Source organism: Telmatherina bonti (assembly GCF_933228915.1).
Source record: "Telmatherina bonti genome assembly, chromosome: 21".
In the NCBI taxonomy this organism is placed as follows: Eukaryota; Metazoa; Chordata; class Actinopteri; order Atheriniformes; family Telmatherinidae; genus Telmatherina; species Telmatherina bonti.
This window is the reverse complement of record NC_136630.1, coordinates 9431119-9450722: the sequence shown is the minus strand read 5'-3', so window position 1 is coordinate 9450722 and position 19604 is coordinate 9431119. Positions and strand designations below refer to the sequence as shown.

The 19604-nt window shown below is 40.2% G+C and overlaps 1 protein-coding gene across 1 annotated transcript in view; it reads left to right on the top strand.

The window, feature by feature from the left end:
* sdk2b (sidekick cell adhesion molecule 2b) overlaps positions 1-19604 on the top strand; it is a gene marked incomplete at its 3' end in the record, with an annotated part of 102176 nt that overhangs the window by 13661 nt on the left and 68911 nt on the right. Inside the window, exons 2-3 of the mRNA XM_079260372.1 lie at positions 5871-5977; positions 8219-8366. Of these exons, the coding sequence (XP_079116498.1) occupies positions 5871-5977; positions 8219-8366 (255 nt within the window). The remainder of the gene's footprint in view (positions 1-5870; positions 5978-8218; positions 8367-19604) is intronic.

The window sequence follows — 19604 nt, the reverse complement described above, 5'->3', positions numbered from 1 at the left end:
CCAATAATAGCTGATTCCATTGTCACAAGACTTTTAACTTTAAAGGTGGAGTATGTAAGATTTTCAATGTTTTTTAAATAAATTAACTAAAAAAATAACTACAATCATAATTAGATAGTTTTTTTTAAACATGTAGGTTGCCATTCTGTCCATATTTGATGTGTTATTAAATTACAAGTTTAATTAATGACAAAGACCCTTCTTAAATGTTTGCCTACCAGTAAAAAAAAAAGTGCTTTTTGTCATTTGTCATTAATTAAACTTGTAATTAAATAACGCATCAAATATGGACAGACTGGAACCTACAGCTTCAAAAAACTATCTAATTATGATTGTAGTTATTTTATTAATTTATTTAGAAAATATTGAAAATCTTACATACTCAACCTTTAATGTACACAGTGTTTTGATCATTAATACTATACTTTGTGTTGCTTGTTTGTGTAGGGCCGTACTTCTTGCAAGAACATGTGTGTGTGACATTAAACTGGAGTGTTTCCAGTTTGACTTGAGGATGTGCTCATCTTAGTTTCATACATTCATGCAAATCCAAATCATTGTTGTATCTAAGGTGGTGAAAATTGCTCGTGTTGTTGCCTACAGTGACAACTACATGTTTGAAAATCAGATATGGACCATAGCAAAGATGCTAACAGTGGAGGAGATCATGATCATGGCCATTACAAGACAGAGAGATGATTGAAGTGCAGTGGATGGTGGTGATCTGTCAACCTGTTAGATAAATGGCAACTTCCACTTTTTGTAACTTCCTCTGGTCACACGTTTGGCTTTATTTGCTCTGTGTGGGTACTCATCTGCAAACTTTTTAAAAACAGACCAAAGTATGAAAGAAAGGAGATGAACAGAAAGCCTTATGCACATTCAACAGCTGCTCTCCATGCATCCACCAAGGTTTCAGTGATATTCATATTATTCTGCTTTAGTTGCATCTTAAACTAAGAAAAAGAGCAAGATTAATATTAAAAAGAATAAATTCCTCAACTCCACATTCTAGCTTGATGGATGATGAATTATATTCATGTTCTACTGGAAAAGAAAAGGAAAAAAATAGACAAAAAGACTTTCTGGAACATTATAAGCACCTGAGTGTGAAGTGCAAGGCTACATCTAACAGCTCCATTTCATTGAGTTATTGGGTGGAATATTTACTAAAGACATCGAGATATGCTCTGCATGAAGGGAAATTGGAAACAGCATCCAATTCTTAGAAACTGTTTAAAAAGGTTATTGTACATTCAGGCAGTTTTTCATCCTTTTTAAAATTAAACATAATATGTGTGGATAAGTTACAATTTATGTATAAAAACACTACACAGAGATTTTTACATTAGAAGCTTTAAAGAGTTAAAACAATTAGTTTCACACATATAACCACCATTTATCATTTAAATATAATTTTATTTCACATAGTTTATTTTTTGTGATCCAAACAGAAACTATTTAAATCAAAACTTCTCAAGGCTGGCAGAGAGTCACACTTTGGTGCTAATTCAGCATATTTCTTGCATCCTGTCTCTTCTCTGTGCTCTCACTATCCAGTAAAAGTAAGTAAAAAACACGTGTCCTTGTCTCTCATTCCTCACTTCCTTTGATAATATTTTGCTGTGCTTCTTTGCTCAGTCAGCAATAGTTTGCAACCAAAACTGCCACTGTGTTAATACCCAGTTGCAGGCTTATGATGTAGAACGGTGTAGAAAACCACAACTATCACAAGATGCTCTGGGCTGGAGAGATGTGAAGTGTAGTTTGTCAGAAATCTGCAGGGCAAAGCCAGCGCCAGGAGTGTTTATATTAATGTCAGTGTGCTATTAAAATGAATCACAAGCACAAAAATTTGATGTTGGAAACTTATGTGGAATTATGTGGGGGAAATAAAATAATAAGTTTAATAAACACAGTTTCACACTGACCTTTAAAATTTAAATGTTATTTGATAAGTTTGCTCTCTTAGATATAATATAAGTAATCATTTAACTGAACTGAGTCCTTTGCAGTGCAACATAATCAAATTGGATAAATACTTTGTAGGATTTGGACCAACCTTTCAGGCAAAACTTTTCATTTTGAGCGTACCGTTAAATTTAATTTTCAGTGTTCTGGAAACAGACCTGCTGGCTAGATGCAATACACTGGGGTCCCTTTTACACACATGTGGCAAAGCAAACTAACAGGTGGTTGCTAAGAAGGATGAATTTATTCATCTTGCTCTTGAAACGATGGCCACAAACTGATTTTCCAGACAAACTGCCTGATGTCTGCAGAATGATGCCAAAGCCAGACCTGAACTGAGTAGGTAAACAAAACAAAGCACTCCACTCAGTGTGGTAATGAGTATGAATGATGGCGTTTTTTAACATCCACATCAAAAAGCCAAAGGAGCAAACATATTTACCAAAAATGGAGCTGTGCCAATTCAGAAACCTTGGCTTTGTCCTCGCTAGGGTTTTGTCAGAGAAAGTTGTTTTTCCCTTCAGTATATCCTTCTTTATGATATTTTAACATTAAGTAACTTTAATGTGAATAATCTTATATAATTTAAAGATCCTTATTTCTTCTTAAAAGTTGAATTTTGCTCAAAATAAGAAGTTCATAACTGTGATGGTTGGTTTGTTGAAATATTTGGTAAAGTCTAAACAGCATCGTTCCTTCTCTTGTGTAGATTTTTGCGTTTTTGGCTTAATTAGGAATTAAATAAGTTTACACTTACATTATTAAATCAAATCAAACTTAAGCATTTTTCATGCCATGGGCAACACAAAGTGCTTTACAAGATAAAATCAAGTCATAAGGATTAAAACAAACAGTAGATAACAAGACAAAAACAATTACTCTTTTGTTTGTTTGTTTGTTTGTTTGTTTGTTTTTAGTCAGCTGCAGAACGGGCCAGACAAGTACTTTTCAGGTTATAAATGTATAAAGTAATTCTATATTTCACATTCTTTAAGCTCCAGTGTATGAGAATTATTCCCATGCGCTAATTTAATATAAACAACTGAGCAGCACTCTCTGGTGCCTCGCCGTTTAGGCGCGTTATTACCACTACTGAAGCTGCGGAAAGTTACAAGTTTGAAATTGTCAACATCTTACACAAGGTGGAGTTTCCCATCAGGTGAGGAGGTACAGAATGAAACATAATTCTGTTTCTTTGGCGATAAGTTCCAAGCATGCCCTCCATGTACTTGGCACCAAGCTACTGCTTATAGCTATTAGCCGCTAATAGTTCTTTGACAAAACAGCTGAAATAAATTACGACCACACAAGGAAAATATGGCTGACAGAGCTTTTCCATTGTAGGCTAACTAACAAATTAGCCGTTTGCTATAGCAGTAAATTATCTGATTTGAACGAGAGGATTGCTGGACTACCTGCCCTGTTTCTAACATAACGCCAAATCATCCAGTGTCCAGCAGAAAGCTGCAACCTCTGCATCAGTTTTGAAGTCCTTCTCCTTCATGAACTGTCTCCATCTGTTAAACACGACATCTTTGTAGACTCCCATTTTCTCCCGGTTATTATTTCTGTTTCTTTGCCTGACTGTATTTTCCTCCCTCTCTTGCGGGACAAAGAATATCGATAGTCCTCCATTTCAATGGACAATGGCAAATTGAACGATCTATGGTCATGTAGATCATTCACACCCACACCTCTCTTTCAGAGTCCTCTTTCAAAGATGCCGATGCAACATGGCGGACTTCTATTGGATGCGCCGCCACTTTTGTATTTATAAATAGCTCATTCTTTTAGTTAAGTTATTGGGATGTGATTGTGATTTGACTTTGTTAAAATACCTTTTTATAAAAGCAATACTTGAAGTTTGCTAATAAGAAGCTAAATTAGTTACAAATTGTATTTTTAAGATGCATGTCCCTTTAATCTGCTGCTCTGCTTCTGTGAAAATCTAACTTAATGACGAACAGCTTGTAAGAAGCACTTTTACACTCTTGAATTGCTCTCTTTGTAGTCTCCTCTCACTCATTCCAGCTCCTCTAAGAAGCAAACTTGCTACACAAAACGTTAAACCATGAAAAGAAAACTTTTGATGCCAATACCATGTTGTTACTATGGAAACGAGTGCATTGCACCACCAGAGGTTATTTTCACACCTTCTGGCTGGTAGTTTGTTAGGCATATCATGCGGTGATGCGACAGCAACTGCGGCGAGCAAACTTGTGATGGAAGCCGTTTAACCTCGTGCAGAGTGTTTATTTTGACAAGAATGTGTTGTACTCGAGTAACTTTTCAAATTAAATGTGCAGGTGGCAGTAGGCTAATTCACAACTTCTGCAAGTTGTGTTGACATCTAACTTGCCACTGGGGATGCTCTGTGCAACCACTTTGATACAACAGATTCTTGCATCTCCCACAGCACCACCATTTATTTGATACGAAAAGGTTTCTACGATGATAGGTGCGGTTGTGAGCCGTCTCGTTTCCTGATTTATGAGGGAAACTGTTCAACAGCATCAAAATACACAATATCTGTTCAGTATTTGCATATTGACGTGATCATTCATGGTCATACCCTGGTGTATTTTAGATATTGGCAGGATACTAGGACAAAAATCAAACACACATCGATCACTGATGAGCATCTAGTTAACTCACAACTGATGCTTTTCTAAAACGTTTATTGTTTGTGCGATATTTCATTGAATTACATCTACAGGCACAAACAAGCCAAATCCTTTTTTTTTTTTTTTTTTGTAAAAACTGGTTTGTCTCCAGCAGCTTTTCTGTCTTCGCTTTGATTTAGTAAACTCATTGCAATGTGTTGAACAAAAACAAGATAGTGGCAGACACTTTAAGGCAATCCCCCTACAAGCCAGCGGTGTAATTGCCGGTTATTATGCCAGTTATTCTTTTGGCATCGGCTGTGTCCCCAGATGTGGCTCCAGAGAACTTTTAAACTCCTCGCTGCACCTTTAACGGCCTTGCAATGGCATCACAAAGGCGTTGGTGCGTGGGCGTCATTGTTTTTAATCATTCACCCCCGTGAAGATGTGGATGAGAAACTTGCAGTAGGTTCAGTACTTTTCAGCTGGCGGAGCTCATCATGCTTAATTCTGCACCGCATCCCTTAGGGTTCAGCTCGTGATGAAACTACCATCAGTCTCCATTTCATATCACGTCCCACAAACTCCTTATTTGGGCCACATACAAAAAGTCATTATGCTTTTGGAGCGATTGGTTTGTTTCCAACAGCTCATGCAGTGAGTCGTATAAAATGGGGATAATAGGAGACGCTTTGGAAAAGTTGTCCTTATGACAGCATCTGCATCCTCAGATGGGTTGTGAGATTTGGTGTCAGGTGAGCGCACTTTATTCTTCCTCCTCGCGGCACTGAGGTGGTGCTGCCTCCACAGCTGGAAATCAAGGTCATGAGGGAAACTTAACTGCTACTGACAGGTAGCTTCAGCCTCTGTCTCTTGAGAGTTTGTGCTTGTGTGATTGCGTGCGCGTGTGTGTGTATGTATTTGCATGGAAGACATTTTAATACATGTGTTTCCTGTCTATCTAAGCAAGCATGTGTCTTTAGGGAGAGCCTCGCTGTGGTGGCTGGGCCAGCCTCACCAGCATCATTATCAGTGGAATAAACAATGGCTAAGCTCAGACGTCCTCTGCGCCCTTGCCTCTCTGTTAGATGCTCTTAAAGTTGTATGTTTAATGTTTGGAGTGCACTCAGATGCTTCTAATCATGTCCATGCTTGCAAATTTAAAAACCCTTTTTGATTTCCATTTTCATTTTAATGAGTTTATTTTGGTATTTTTAATTAGTTTATTGTGATTTGAGAGTTTATCTTGTCTTTTTTTTTTCTTTTTTTCCTTGTGTGTTTCTGTGCTTATTAAAGGTACCTAATCCCCTCGCTGGATCGCTCTCACGCTGGCTTCTACCGCTGCATTGTGAGGAATCGGGTGGGAGCTCTTCTGCAGAGGCGCACAGAAGTACAAGTGGCCTGTAAGTAGACGCGCAGGATGTGGGTGAAACAAAGACAAATGGAACCAGCAGATGAATAAATGGATACGGCGTAAGAGAGAGCATGTGTGTGTGTGTGTGTGTTCTTAATTGCATGCAGAGTACACAATATGCCCACACTCTCTTTTGGCTGCCTTTGCATCAAGGACTGACTGGGGAGAGACAGATGCTGGCAGGGTGAAAGATCTACCTGCATCTCATTCGGAGTGTTATCAACTCAGACAGCTGTTCCACTCAGCAATCTCATTAGATTGATATTGTTGCTATGGTTCTTTTTTATCTGCGCTTCATTTTAATATGACCGCCACTTCTTTCCTTCTCCGTCTTTTGTCAACAACATCTGTTGTTTCATGGCGGAAATGTGGCTCCCATGCAGGATGTTTCTGTAAATTTTCCCCTGCCGGCTTCAGGCCGCTCGGCTCCCTCGTTTTCTTAATGAGCGATTAGATCCGTGCCGCAGAGGCGTCTGGAGAGTTCTCCCCTGCACTCATATGCACAACTGTCCTACACCCATTATCTTGCCATGCGTTTGCCAGGATCATTGGCTTTTTCTTGTTTCATTGACATTTGAGTGAAAATGACACGCCGCTGTACCTGACAAAGCAATCAGCCAGGCGTGAGGGAAGGAGAAAGGGATGGGAGGGTTTGGCCCAACATTCCCACTAATCCACTTCTTCAGTTTTTTAGACAAATGCAGCATCACTGCAACAGTCGTCCTTTTCGTTTCTCTGCATTTTTTTTTGCATTTCTTCCATCTATAGCTTTTTCTGTACTCGCTTCCAAACTCTCTCTTGATTTTTCTTGTTGTCTGATCAACACTGCTTTCTTTTCTTTCGGCTAGCACCCCACCGTGATCCAGTTCCTCTGTCTTCCTACCTCTTCCCATTTCCATCTATCCTCGCCTCTTATCAGTTGCCCACGAAGCGGTTTTGCATGGAGAATGTAGGACACCTGCAGAAGAAATGGATGAAATAGACAGGGGAGGGAGTGGGAGAAAGGGGGGGGGAAAAAAAAAAAAAAACAACGATAGAGGGAGATGGAAGAGATCTTTTTCAGGAGCTGTTCCATTGAGGCGGCACAATTAGGATTGCAAAGACACACCTCTGAGAAAGGGAAACATGCCGAGGCATTGGAGATTAGGGAAGAAGGGGGAGGAGGACATCACGTACGCGAAACTGCAGATCAAAGTCGGGGGGGATTTGCACACTTCCTAGATTTTCATTTAAGCTAAGCGCCACAGCTGCACCGCAAAGCCAGATTACCTTTTTTTTTGTAGTCTTTGAAAGGGAGAGAGAGAGAAATCAGATTGCCATCGATGCACAACCACTCCGACACAGCCCCCCCAGTTCAAAGTCCCACACCTTGATCCCTGTCTGTATTACAGATAATATTCCTGGGCTGTGCTGGAACTTAATTGCCTGTTTGATGTAACAACTCACTCATTTAAGCTGACTTTTCTTTATTGCTCCTCTTCTTGAATTGAAGAGGCGCATTCGGTGTATGATCCCCTTTCTTCCCTCTCTGTGAAGCTAGGTGTCACTTACAACCAAAGTGTTGGGGGGGGTGAAGACAAAGCCTGCTTGTTGCTGTTGTGTTACAAAGGTTTCCAGTCTGCATGAGATGAATGCAGAGCTGAAGCCGAAACGGCGAGCGATGAGCGCGTATCCATCATCTCCTCACCTGCCCACAAACCCCATTTACAAACAGGCAAAGCAGCCACATTAGCCAAGTATTTTCATCAGCTTTTGAGGTATAATGAGGCAAAGGGAGGGCTGAAAGTGTTCTAACAAAATGAAATATACCAGGAGATGAAATGGCGTCATGGCTGGTCATCTACTATGTTGAATAATGTGCACATTTAGATTGTGACCAAGATCGATTGCCGTTGATGCATGTGCACAGGAATGTAAGAAATGTGAATATGAGTCAATTTAGCATCCCTTCAATGTCGCTTTGTGAGTCATTACATCTCGTTTCCCTCAAGCCTTTCTTGATGTACTGTGGAAACCATAGCAACAGCACCGCTGCGTCCATCGAGGTGGCTCGGTGTAACATTTCAGAGCACAAAAGCAGATGGCAGCAGGTCTGTGGTCGCCAAAGGTCAGGGAAGAAAGATCTGCGGATGTGACTTGTACAGTTTGTGTGATTTCCCTACACGACGCCTGTCTGATCCTCTCACACTGTTTCTCTTTTTCTTTGTTTGTTTTGTTTGTTTTCTTCCAGTTATGGGCAGTTTCGAAGAAGGTGAACGAAGTCAGTCAGTCTCTCAGGGAGAGGGCGCCGTCGTTCCGGCGCCGCTCATTCGCAGCTTCCCCCAACCTCAAGTCACCTGGTTCAGAGACGGACGCAAGATTCCACCCAGCAGTCGCATGTGAGTGGAGTTAACAGATTTACGTTTGCTGGTTTTTCCAGGAAGACTCTTTGGAAGTCTTTTGTTCTTATTTGTGTTTGATTCTCAGGAATTCTTTTGTTTCTCTGTTGTTGAAGTTGACTGAGCGCTTTAGCTTCGGGGCAACTCTTTCTTGCTGCTGTTTGTCATGTAGCAGAACAAAAATGACACCCTTGTTACTCATCTGTTCGTACACTGTCTCTTTCTTTCTTTTTCTTGCTCTAGAACTTGCATGTTGTGGTAGCTGAGGTCAGAAATCAGTGTTTACCAGCTGGCCATTCTGGTGTCCATTCAGAAAAATCTGTGCACAATTCTACCTTTACCTGCCTAGATAAAAAATCGATGGGCCGTCTTCAGGTTGTACAGAAGGCCGCTGCAAGTCGACTTATTAGATCATCCAAATTCACCCTGTCACTCCACTTCTTATCCTGGTTTGAACAAATAGAGCCTCACATAACCAATCGCCTGGCCATATTAGAGACCTTTTAACGCCATACGTTCCCAGCAGGTCTCTGAGATCTGCTGACCAGGGTCTGCTGGCGGTTTTACATTCATTATCCTAACCGCTTAATCCAATGAAGGGTCGCGGGGAAGCTGGAGCCTATCCCAGCTGGCTTTGGGCGAAAGGCAGGGTACAACCTGGACAACTTGCCAGTCCATCGCAGGGCGAGGTTTTACATCCATGGTTTTTGCAGCAGTGGCTCCTGCTTTATGGAACTCCCTTCCTCTCAGCCTGAGTTGGGGATTTCTTTTAAAAAGCAGCTTCAAGACATATCTATTTAATCTTCCTTTTACTTTCATTTGTTTTTATGTTTTTTCTTGATGTTTTGTTTTATATGTTGTTTTAAAGTTTTGTGTTTTGTTGTGAGGTGCTTTGTGATTTTTATCTCGAAAGGCGCTACATAAATAAACCTTTACTTACTTACAATCATGTTTTCGAGCAGTGCGCCAGCCCACAGCCTTAATGGGACTTTCGTTTGGCTTCCTGTTTCTGTTTACCTTGAATAAAATGGTGTAAATGGACTGTCAGATTAGGAATAAGGTTTTCCTTCTGTTTTGACAATCAGCACTAGTTAGCCCTAATATTCTGGTTTCTTATTAGTTCTCACGCTATTTGACCCCAGAAGAAGCCAGGAAGTCTAAAGTCAGTGAAGTTGTCATTCAAGGCCAACATACCCTTAAAATGGACCAAATCTGTACTACAAATAGCCATCAGGTTGTTATTTTGCCCTTGTGTTAAACAGCTTTGACACTTTCAGACATTCCGTATACTACAAGTATTATGAAATATATCGTATACTGGAGGCTAGGGAGTTTGAGGGTTCCCAAACCTATAAAGCCAAACGTATCGTATTTAATATAAAGAGCTTCTGAGATGATTTGCATCACTTTACGGTAAAAACTTTGCTCAAAATCCTGTTGAACACAGTCTGATACTTGTCCTCTGCTCCTAATAGATACCAGGAAGCAGAAGATTATGATACCTTTGACGTATCACATGGTAATAAATAGTAAATATGCTCCCAAAAAGATGACTATGACCTCAATATCAATAACATCAGACTTTTCTTATCATGTTTTTTATGCGTCGGGCTTTAAAGGGTTAAGTATCTGAGGACAGTATCTCTTATGAGGTTCCTGGAAAATGTTTGATATTTTTCCATCTTTCTGTTGTTCTTTCTCTTGATGTTGCTGTCATTCAGGGTTCTTCATTGATCACTACTGCCTTGTTCTCTAGTTTGTAATTGGCAGAATGTCTGGTTAGTTAGCTGCCATCATATCCGTCTGGATCTGATAGTCCTTCAGGACCGTGGCTCTGTCTTTCTCCACCATCTTTGATGGCATGTCCTCACCCTGAGATTCCTGTAGCCCGTCGCACTGGAGAAGTAGCTCCAGCAAATACCTGAAGAAACATCTCAGTCCAGAAGAATGTAGTTCTAGAAACTGCTAAGATGCTGATCTAGACTCTCAGGCTGAAAGGGTTCTGATAGAGGACCAGAGCTTGTCTGAGAGGAGAGCAGAAAGACAGATGAATAGATTCCCTGTGCTGTCATCTTCAGGTAGGGGATACTTCATGCAGTCCTGCATGTGTGTGTTACAAAGTCACTGATCCCCATCTAATCACATCTGCATTTCTTCGCAGTGGGAGGTGACCTTGCCCTTAGTCAGAGTGAATCTTCCTTATCAGCTCCTCTTCATCAGTAATCATTCGCTGACCTAGAATCACAATGAGACAAGTGGCCAGACAGTCTGAGAAGATGAAGGCAGACTGGTCTCTTCAGTTTGCTTCTTTCTGAAATCAGGATAAAGAATGTGGAGCTCAGTGTGCACTTAAAAAAGCCATTTGCGCTTTTTTTTTTTTTCTTTCACCCTCCATTTTTAATGCACTTTGTGCCTCATTTTGCTCTAAATTGTTGCTCTAAACTTCCGTTAATGCATTTTGCATAAACAGATCAGTTTCTGCAATCACAGCAATACACACGATTGCCTTTGCATTTTAGCTTTCATGGATTTTGTAAGTTCAATTCCAATTATGAACGCAAGGATGCACTGGTTTCTGGACAGGTTCGGATCCGTGAGTTTATTTTAAACTGTGCCCAGCCGTGCACAAAGCAGGCATAATGCAGATTCTTAACTATTGTGATCATTTAAATGAAGACTGAAAAGCCTGGACTACAGTCCAGACCTTGTGTGGGAGTGAGTTATTCCCATTTGTCTGGACTTCCGAGCTACAAAGAGCATTTTACGTTTTAAAGAGCTACTGGACCCCACGCTAGCTCCGTTTTGGGTGTTTTCCTCACAGTTTTTCTGCTCACTTGTATCTAATTTCCCAATTAGTCCCCTGTGTATGCTGTCTGTAGTCCAGCATCTTCCCCTTTCAGCTGTCAGTTCGTCTGTACTCCCTGCGTGTGTTCCTTATGCCGTTCCGTTCAGCATCCACAGTTAGGAGCTCATTTAGTTTTGCATTTTTCTGTTGTTACTTGATTCCTGCATCCGTCTCCCAAAGAGCTTCTGTTTGCCAGACACGGTTTTGTGATTTCATATCAGCTTAAGTAAAACTCTTAAGTAAAGTTTTTTGTTTTTTTTTTTTTTAAATGTGTGTGTCTTTAACTTCCCTCCTGTGTCTTGCATTTTAGCCCCCTCTCTCTTTAAGCTGAAGCCGTAACACCCACTGTGTGTTCTTAGCCTCTCCTCATCCTCGCTCCCTGCCCTGCAGCTGTGAGAACACTAATACCACACGTACTACCAAGGTCACAGTGTGCAAATGAGCAGTTGATAACAGGCAACCCTCTTCTTTATTTATTTTTTTTTTCTTTTTTATTGAAAATCATTTAATTGAATTTGATTCATGCCAGTAGCATTTACTCTATGGAGGCATCAAAGTCTCACCAGTGGTTGAGGCTGAGGCTGCATCGGAGAAATCTGCACCAAATTACGACTGTTACCTTGATGAAGGCTTTCTCCAAACAGTGCTCTCTAGGGTCAGCTCCAGCTGTATATTATCTGCAAATATTGTCACACAGGGCCTTATGTTTAATGCAGTATCACTGTAACTCTGGTAATTCAGTGTGTAACATATAGGCGTGTCAGGAGTTAGCAGGCTGTTGTGAGGAATAGCAATGAAAGAGGAGGAAAGAAAAGAAGAAAAAAAAAACTTGGACTGCAACTCCTGCTCCATCTTACCTTCCCACTCTTTCATTTTCGATTTCTCCTCATTGTCCCTTGTTCCTGCTATCCCTCCTCAGGTGTCATAACTTTAATTTGCAGACTCTTCAGGGGTCCGTCTTGCTGCTTGTCTCTGTGTTCTGCTTAATCACACCTCAGCGACAGAGGAGAGGGGGGCAAGCAGACCCCAAATTTATGTGGTAATCACCTCTAGCCAGTGGAAGAGCTAATAAATTTCAGCTTTATGTTGCAGGCTGTTGCAATGACTGTCAAACTCATCATTTTGGTCTGCACTGCACATGTTGAAATTCTCAGTTTCTTTTTCAACTCTTCTCCTCTATAGGTGTGATGTCTTTTTCTTTAGCAGCAGCGAGGTGGAAGGAGATTACTGGGATGACACCTGTTGATGACAAGGCTGACTTTCAGGGGATCTCTGTCTTCTTTGACCAGATAGTTTCAAAAAGGACAAAAATACTTTTTTTTTTTTTTTTTTTTTTTGCAGCTGCTGAAATTCAAATGCAAGCATTAAAAACTGTTAGTCAATGCAAATCCTTGCAAACCTCCGTTTTAAGCAGTGCCTGGTAGATTTATGTTCCCATCTCCACAAAGTGGCATCAGTTTACCAATCGCTAGCTAATCGTCAGGACAAAACCACAAAAGAAAGCTTTACCACTGCTAGGCTCTGGTATAGAGTGTGTGCCCCAGTGACATTTGATGCTAATGGAGTAAAAATATAAGAAACGTGCAGAAGCTAAATGTGCTGTGTGGGAATTGTGCAAGAAAATAAGCAGAAATTCAGTCCAATGCATCCTTTGTCAGGTAAAGCTAGCATATCACAAGGCTATCATGAGTACTTGAGTACAAAACATCTAACAGAAAGTCCATCTAGAAATCTAAATTTGTGGAATTTTCTAGCTCTGAGTTTACAATCTCATCCAGAAAAATACATCAGCATAAGACTGAATAAGCTTTATGAAACTGTAAGTAAGCCTTACGATCAGCTGGCAAGTTGAAAAGATGTTTCCCACCACAGATTCGGTGACAGCGCTGACAGTGGAGTCGTATGTAATCGTCACAAGTTATTAAACATGTACCTGGAGATCAAAGCCATGACCGAGTGACTTGTTGCTAAATCTCTGTGAAAGTGATTTCTCCAGCTAAATAATGGAGACTAGAGGGAAAAGTGACGGCGTTTGTGCACAAAAATGTATTGTTGGCAAACACCAGATACCTGCAATACGGCAGCAAACGGTATTCAAAGAACGATGGAAAGATTTTCAGTCAATTCAGTCGGCATTTTTCCTTGAAAGTCCATCTCTAGCAGAGAGATTGTTAAAGATAGAGGAAGTGTTTTCTCGCATTTTATAAGATTGAGTCTATGGGTAACAATTACTTTGTTAACACTTTATTTTATTGTTGTTTGGGTCACATTTTGTATACTTTTTATCATGTTATATAGCATCATGGGTTTTATTAATATTGGACAAGCAGTATTGTTTCGTGCCTTTCAGCTACATATTTCTCTAAAGCTATACAATTCAAGCAGTTCATAGCTGCACTGAACATGAACATCCGCATAAACTGGCCTGTAGAAAACTCCAACTTCATTCTACAATGGCAGCAGGGCTTTGCTAAATGCTGCATGCAAAAGCAACACAAGTTAAGGTGTGTATGAGCACAGCACACCTGCTGGATGCTCTGGATGTGGAAAGGAAATCCACAGCAACTTAATAAATACAGTGTTTTTAGTTGCAAGCTGCCAGATTACCCCTGGCAAAGCAGCGTCTCAGTGTGGAACTGTGACAGCGCTCCCTCTGCCATGTGGCCTGTGCAGCTGCTGGTTTTGGCAAAAGCAAACACTGTCTGACAGCACGCCCATAAACTTGCAGATTCACTTATGGTTGTGCTTCTTCTCAGACAGTCTTCGCTTTGCTCTTCCTCTTCGCTGTTCGAAAACATGTCCGTGTTTGATTCGGTGCTGATGTGCCACCGGATAACCACATATATTAACATGTAAAGCAACATTACAATATGGGCCTGACTTGTGTCTAATTATGATTCTGGGTAAGACACTGGCCATGTAAACAGAATTCTGTGATCACCTTAATCTGGATTAGTTCATAACTAGAGAAGCAATATTAAACATGAGACAAATTATGGAAAAATCACTTTTTTTCCTCTTCTTAAGAGCAAATATTTGGGTAACTGAAGTCAATACCAATATAAAAAAGTAAAAAATAAAACGGAAATAAACAGCCCAAAATTTAGTTTTGATCTAAAATATCATTCATCGTTCACATATTGGAAGTTTTATCATCTTACAAGCTTATCCAGCCTCTTCCTCCTGTTTCTCTGCTACAGACTGTAGATGAAGCTCGTTTCTGCTCCGGTCTTTAGCGTTGCTGTTGACTTTACATCACAATTATGTAATAATGTTAAGTGAACTGTTATAAGAAATACATACTCACTTATCATAAGAGTTCTAAAAATAGTCTGCCAGCACTTTGTTTAATGTCTTAGTTGACGTAATTAAGGCTTTGAATAAGTTCAAACTTCCCAACGGGTCATAATGTGTGCATGACTCATTAATTTTAATGTTCTCTGAAATGTCATCAGCAAAATGAACGAAATATTAGTTATCAGTTAATATCGTCTTATTCTGTGTTTTAAAAAGGAGCTGGAACATTGATGTGCATATAAATACAGCCAACAACCTGCAATAAAGCGGTTCAACCCGGGTCTTCTTTGTGATGAAAAACAGAATGCAAAAAGAAAGAAAAAGAAAAGCGCATTCAGCGCTAAATATCATTATTCTTCCCTTATTGAATAGTAATGCATTACAGGGTCGTTCCCATTCAATTGCTGTGATTTGTTGTGTTATTTTGGAGGCTTAATGTGGTGTATAATCAGAGCATCCATCAGTAAACACATTTGCCAGAAATTGTAGGGTTGTTGGCTGGAGGGTGAGTCTGTCTCTGGATAGAGCAGCAGAAGCTGTCCTCTTTACTGTTTCGTTCTGACAACAATTGTGTCCATGCTACCTGTTGTTTTTCCTCCCAGAAACTTTCTATTGACACTTTGGCATGGATTTATCTGCGTCGTACTGAAACAGCCTTGTAGAAGTGTCGGTTAAGACAGAACACAGAGGAGTCTGACCTGGAGGAGTCAGTGGGAGGACATTCCTGATGTGCACACACACTGTAGCTTGCTTCAGTAATCTGCAGAAGCTGCTGATCAATTAATGGCCTCTGCCTGTGACGCTCGGCTCCTGTCAGTGTGCTATGGATTCCCCATTAGTCACAAAGGCCAGTGAATAGCCAAGCCCTTCCTCGGCGTTTCCCTACATCTGTTTGGTATTAGTCATGAACTCGTTGAACTACAGGTCAAAAGAGATCAGATGTCAAAAAGAAGTAGAAATGACAAAGAAATTTCATGCATTCCTAAATCAGTGTATCCTAATGTATATTTCTTTAAATGTTCTGATGATCTTTTTCATGAAAAGGTCTTGGAATTGTTTAAGTTTGATCGTTTTCAGTGACAGGCACTAGAGTTGTTTTCACATGTTGAAACAATCCCCCTTTTCCAGGTGAGCTCTTCATTGGAGCTTTTGATTCATATTAGTTGCATGGAGGGCCTGCCATAGACTGTGTTCCAGTGCATCCAGTCCAACTTGAATATGGATGGAAACTGGGAAACTACTGCTGTCAAAGCTTGCTGCTAAATTAGTGAAAAAGGGGGGAGTCAGTTGTACCTCGCAAAGAAACTTCTGGAGGATTGTCTGGACTCAGGGTATCTCTGCAGAACACGGCATTGTAACAAGATGATCAGTAGGGCTTCAACTAATGATTATTTTAATAGTCGACTAATCTGTAAATAATTTTTTCGGTTAGTTGATTAATCACGATTATTTCTGTCACGCCCCACCATCTGTGCTTGTTGACGCAGCTCTTTTTACAGGCTCCAGCTGTTTTACCCCACTCTCTTCATTTGCATCCTATGGGTGTCACCCTGATTCCCAGTCAGTCACAACATAATGTCCTTTAGTAAGTTAAAAGAATGACTCCTGAACCAGTTGAATAATAAATTTAAGCTTAACAGCTTATTACTAATTTATTTTGAAACATTCAAACTTAGCAATAGTGCCATATGCAAGCTATACTGAATTTGCCTCAAAAGGAAAAATTCCTGAATCCAAACGGTGATCCGGATCACCACCAAAATGAAATCACTTCTTCCTTTTACATCTCCAACAACTCCTGAAAATTTTATAAAAATCTTTCTGTAACTTTTTTTTAAATATCTTGAACACAAACAGATAAACGCTGGTAAAAACATAACCTCTTTGGCAGAAGTAACAACATCACATCACTACCCGCAAATGCTAACTTTGCAATCCAGAATGCTGGAAACCATGACTTCCGGGGTGCACCGTGGTACGCCAACTCTGCATGGCAGACGACACAGTTCACCTGTTTGACACTTTGTTTAGCGTGAAAAATCCCCAAACTTTGGAAATAGGTTGCACCGCCATCGATTTGTTTTTCGTTGTTTAAACAAAGACACTGCACAAAATGACAATACCGCGCCCAGCACTTCCGGTGGTGCTTTGTGTTATTGCTTGGTGTTTAGAGTTCTTATACTGTCTGAAAAGCTGCGGTTGGTTAATGGCGTTAAGTTGCCTGGCGCAGTGTTTTATTAGCAAAGCCGTGTTTATAACACAATGCGTCAACAATTCATTTTAGTGTAGATGAATTTTCATTGTCGATGTCGACTTTGTTGACAAATCGTTGCAGCCTTTACTTCGTCATGGAAAGTATTATCTGTACTCTGTCGGACCAGTTATTGTGTTGTGTATTGGTATCTAATTACTTCAGTAAAACAACTTTTGCATTATTATTCTTTCAAACTGAGCCATTTATATCTTTTTGCAGTGCATCCGCATTCATGGCAAGTGCCATATTTATCCGACCGTTTTTACAGCAGTGTCTCGAAATGGACAAACAACTCTGTGTTTCTGAGGGGAAACGCTCTGAGCTTTAAAACTGATAAATAATTAAATAATGCATTAATAGGTACTTAGAAGACTGGACATGTATACACAGTTTTGTAGAAATTGCATGTGTTGCAGTCATCACTTCTCCTGAGGCTACTGGATAGTCACAATAAAGGTGTTTATCAGTAAGAATTTTGGCTGCTGACGGCCACCGTTCTTTTACAACCGTGCTTGGCCATTGTAGTCATTGCTATACCTACATCTGCCACTAGATGTCAGTAATTCTTGTGCACTGTACCTTTAAGGCTGCTTAATTAATGTGTAGCTACCTTAAGCCACACAGCAATTGCATTAGGCCACTTTAAGCCACACTGTAAGAATATTCTATTCTATTCTATTCTATTCTATTCTATTCTATTCTACAGTCATTTAGCAGACGCTTTTGTTCCAAAACTACTTACATATGAGTAAGAACAACACAAGCACGAAATCAAACAGTAGAGGACATCATAGGAAGGTGCTAGTGGAGAATATCTATTTGTCCACAAGATCTTATTTAATTTACGCATTTTATGATAATCAAATTTGCTCAGTTGCAGAAAGTTGCAACTGTAAAGACCAACGCTGGTACAAAAAAAAATAAAAAATTCAGGAGTTTAGCGCCTGAAAGATCACTGCTGTCTTTTGTACTGCATGTTTTATTGTGTGTGCTAGTTTGCTGCATCTTTGGTGCTATCAGGGTATGAGTTGGAGGGCACATCTGCCTCATGCTGCCACAACTCAGCATGACTTGCCCCTTTGTCTGAATCCCTAAATTATTTGCTAATATTTCTTTCATTCATTCCATGCTGTATTCTGAATGAGTTGCCTTTCACAAACAAGCAGTTGCACCATGAGCTAGCGGTGTGACTGCTAGCTTGTCTAAGCAGTCCCATAGGATACTTCCTGACACTGATAAGAAAAAAAAGACCCTGATCGGCAGTTCTATGGAGACAGTTTCAAATTAGCAACATTTTTGTATTTATTTGACATCATGCAATAAAAGCTAATGATGCAAATGTGGAAGAATCAGAAAAAAAACAAGAACAATAATGAGGAAATTTGAGAAATGGCCTGGAGTTTATATAAATCTCAGCATTTTGAAAGTATTAAAGACACCTTTTCATAGTCTTCTCTCATGTTGCTTGTCTGATAGCTTAAGGAACCAAAAGCAGCTGGAAGAAAGAGGACCAAGAGCGAGACACAAATCTCTAGTTCATGCTCCCGGTGTGAAAACAAGTGTCTTTTTTTCATGAGCAGCAGTCTCCTCTCTCCCACTCTTCCATCCTCCATCCCCAGGAGCTGCGGTTTTTCATCACAGGTCTACTGAGCAGTAGGGCTTGTTGTATGCTCTTCCTCTGGCTTTTTTTTGTTTTGTTTTTTTTGGCTTTCATTTGTCCACTGCCTCTGGTTTGACACATATTGTAGCCAGCCATGTGAGCTGCTTGATCCTGTTGACCTCTCCTGCTCTCCTGGGGGAGGCCATCAGCCAACTGGGCCCATTTGTCTGCATGTAATGTAGGTCTGATGCTGCGGAGCGAGGTTAGGCCCCTCACGGCCCAGCAGAGAGGGACAGCCGCGACAGATGCCAAAACACTCCAGTATGTGAATGTGTGTGTTAGAGCCGGGCCAGCACACTGTCAGTACTGGATTAGCACAATAAGACATGCAAACAGACTGACGAAGGTAGTGGTTGAAATAGATCGGAGGATATCCTCTTAATCCTCTGTTTCCAAAGAAAGAGTCCAGGGACGATGTGTTTTTAATTAAAGAGAGCAGCTGTGGATCATTGTTAATTTAATTTAGCTGAAATTCAATTTATTTGTAATAATGGATATTAGAGAAAGGGAGAAGCCAGTGGCAAATATAGCAGTAAATCCCCAATCTCTCTGTCCCAGTCAAAAATATATCTTCATCATCAGTAATGATAAAAGTGCCACAGCAAGGCTGCAAGTCATACACCCATGATTAACATAAATAAATTGACCTGCAAGGCAGTAATTGCATCTGAGAATAAGGCTTCTTCTTGCTGCAAATAAAGCTGTGGTTGTATAAAAGCTTCATATGTCACGGAGATGCTTCAGAGCAGCTGGCCAGTCTCTCCGATGCACCACAGCTCTAGCTGAGAATAATAATGAAAAGGAAATTGGGTTGGAATAAAAAAGAAAAAGCTTTCTAAGATGTGGGATGAACAAAAAAAAAAAAAACAAAGAAAAAACTAGATGGAGATGGAGGCATGTTCACACATATCTGATTTGTCCAAATTTCTCAGCTCTGTGGCTTGATAAATCCCTTCACCGTGCCGGATATGCGGTAAGCTGTCGTTAGGAGCGAGCTCTAGACAGCTGCTCGCAGCGCCGCTGAGAGATGGGAGCTCAATAAGGATGGCCAGAATGTATTCAGAGAAAAGAGAAGAAGAAATGTATATGAAAATAAGAAATTACTTCAGGAAAAAAAACCAACAAATTTTATATGAGTTTTTAAAACAAATCCTTATCTGTTTTCTCTGCTCCCTTGATGTA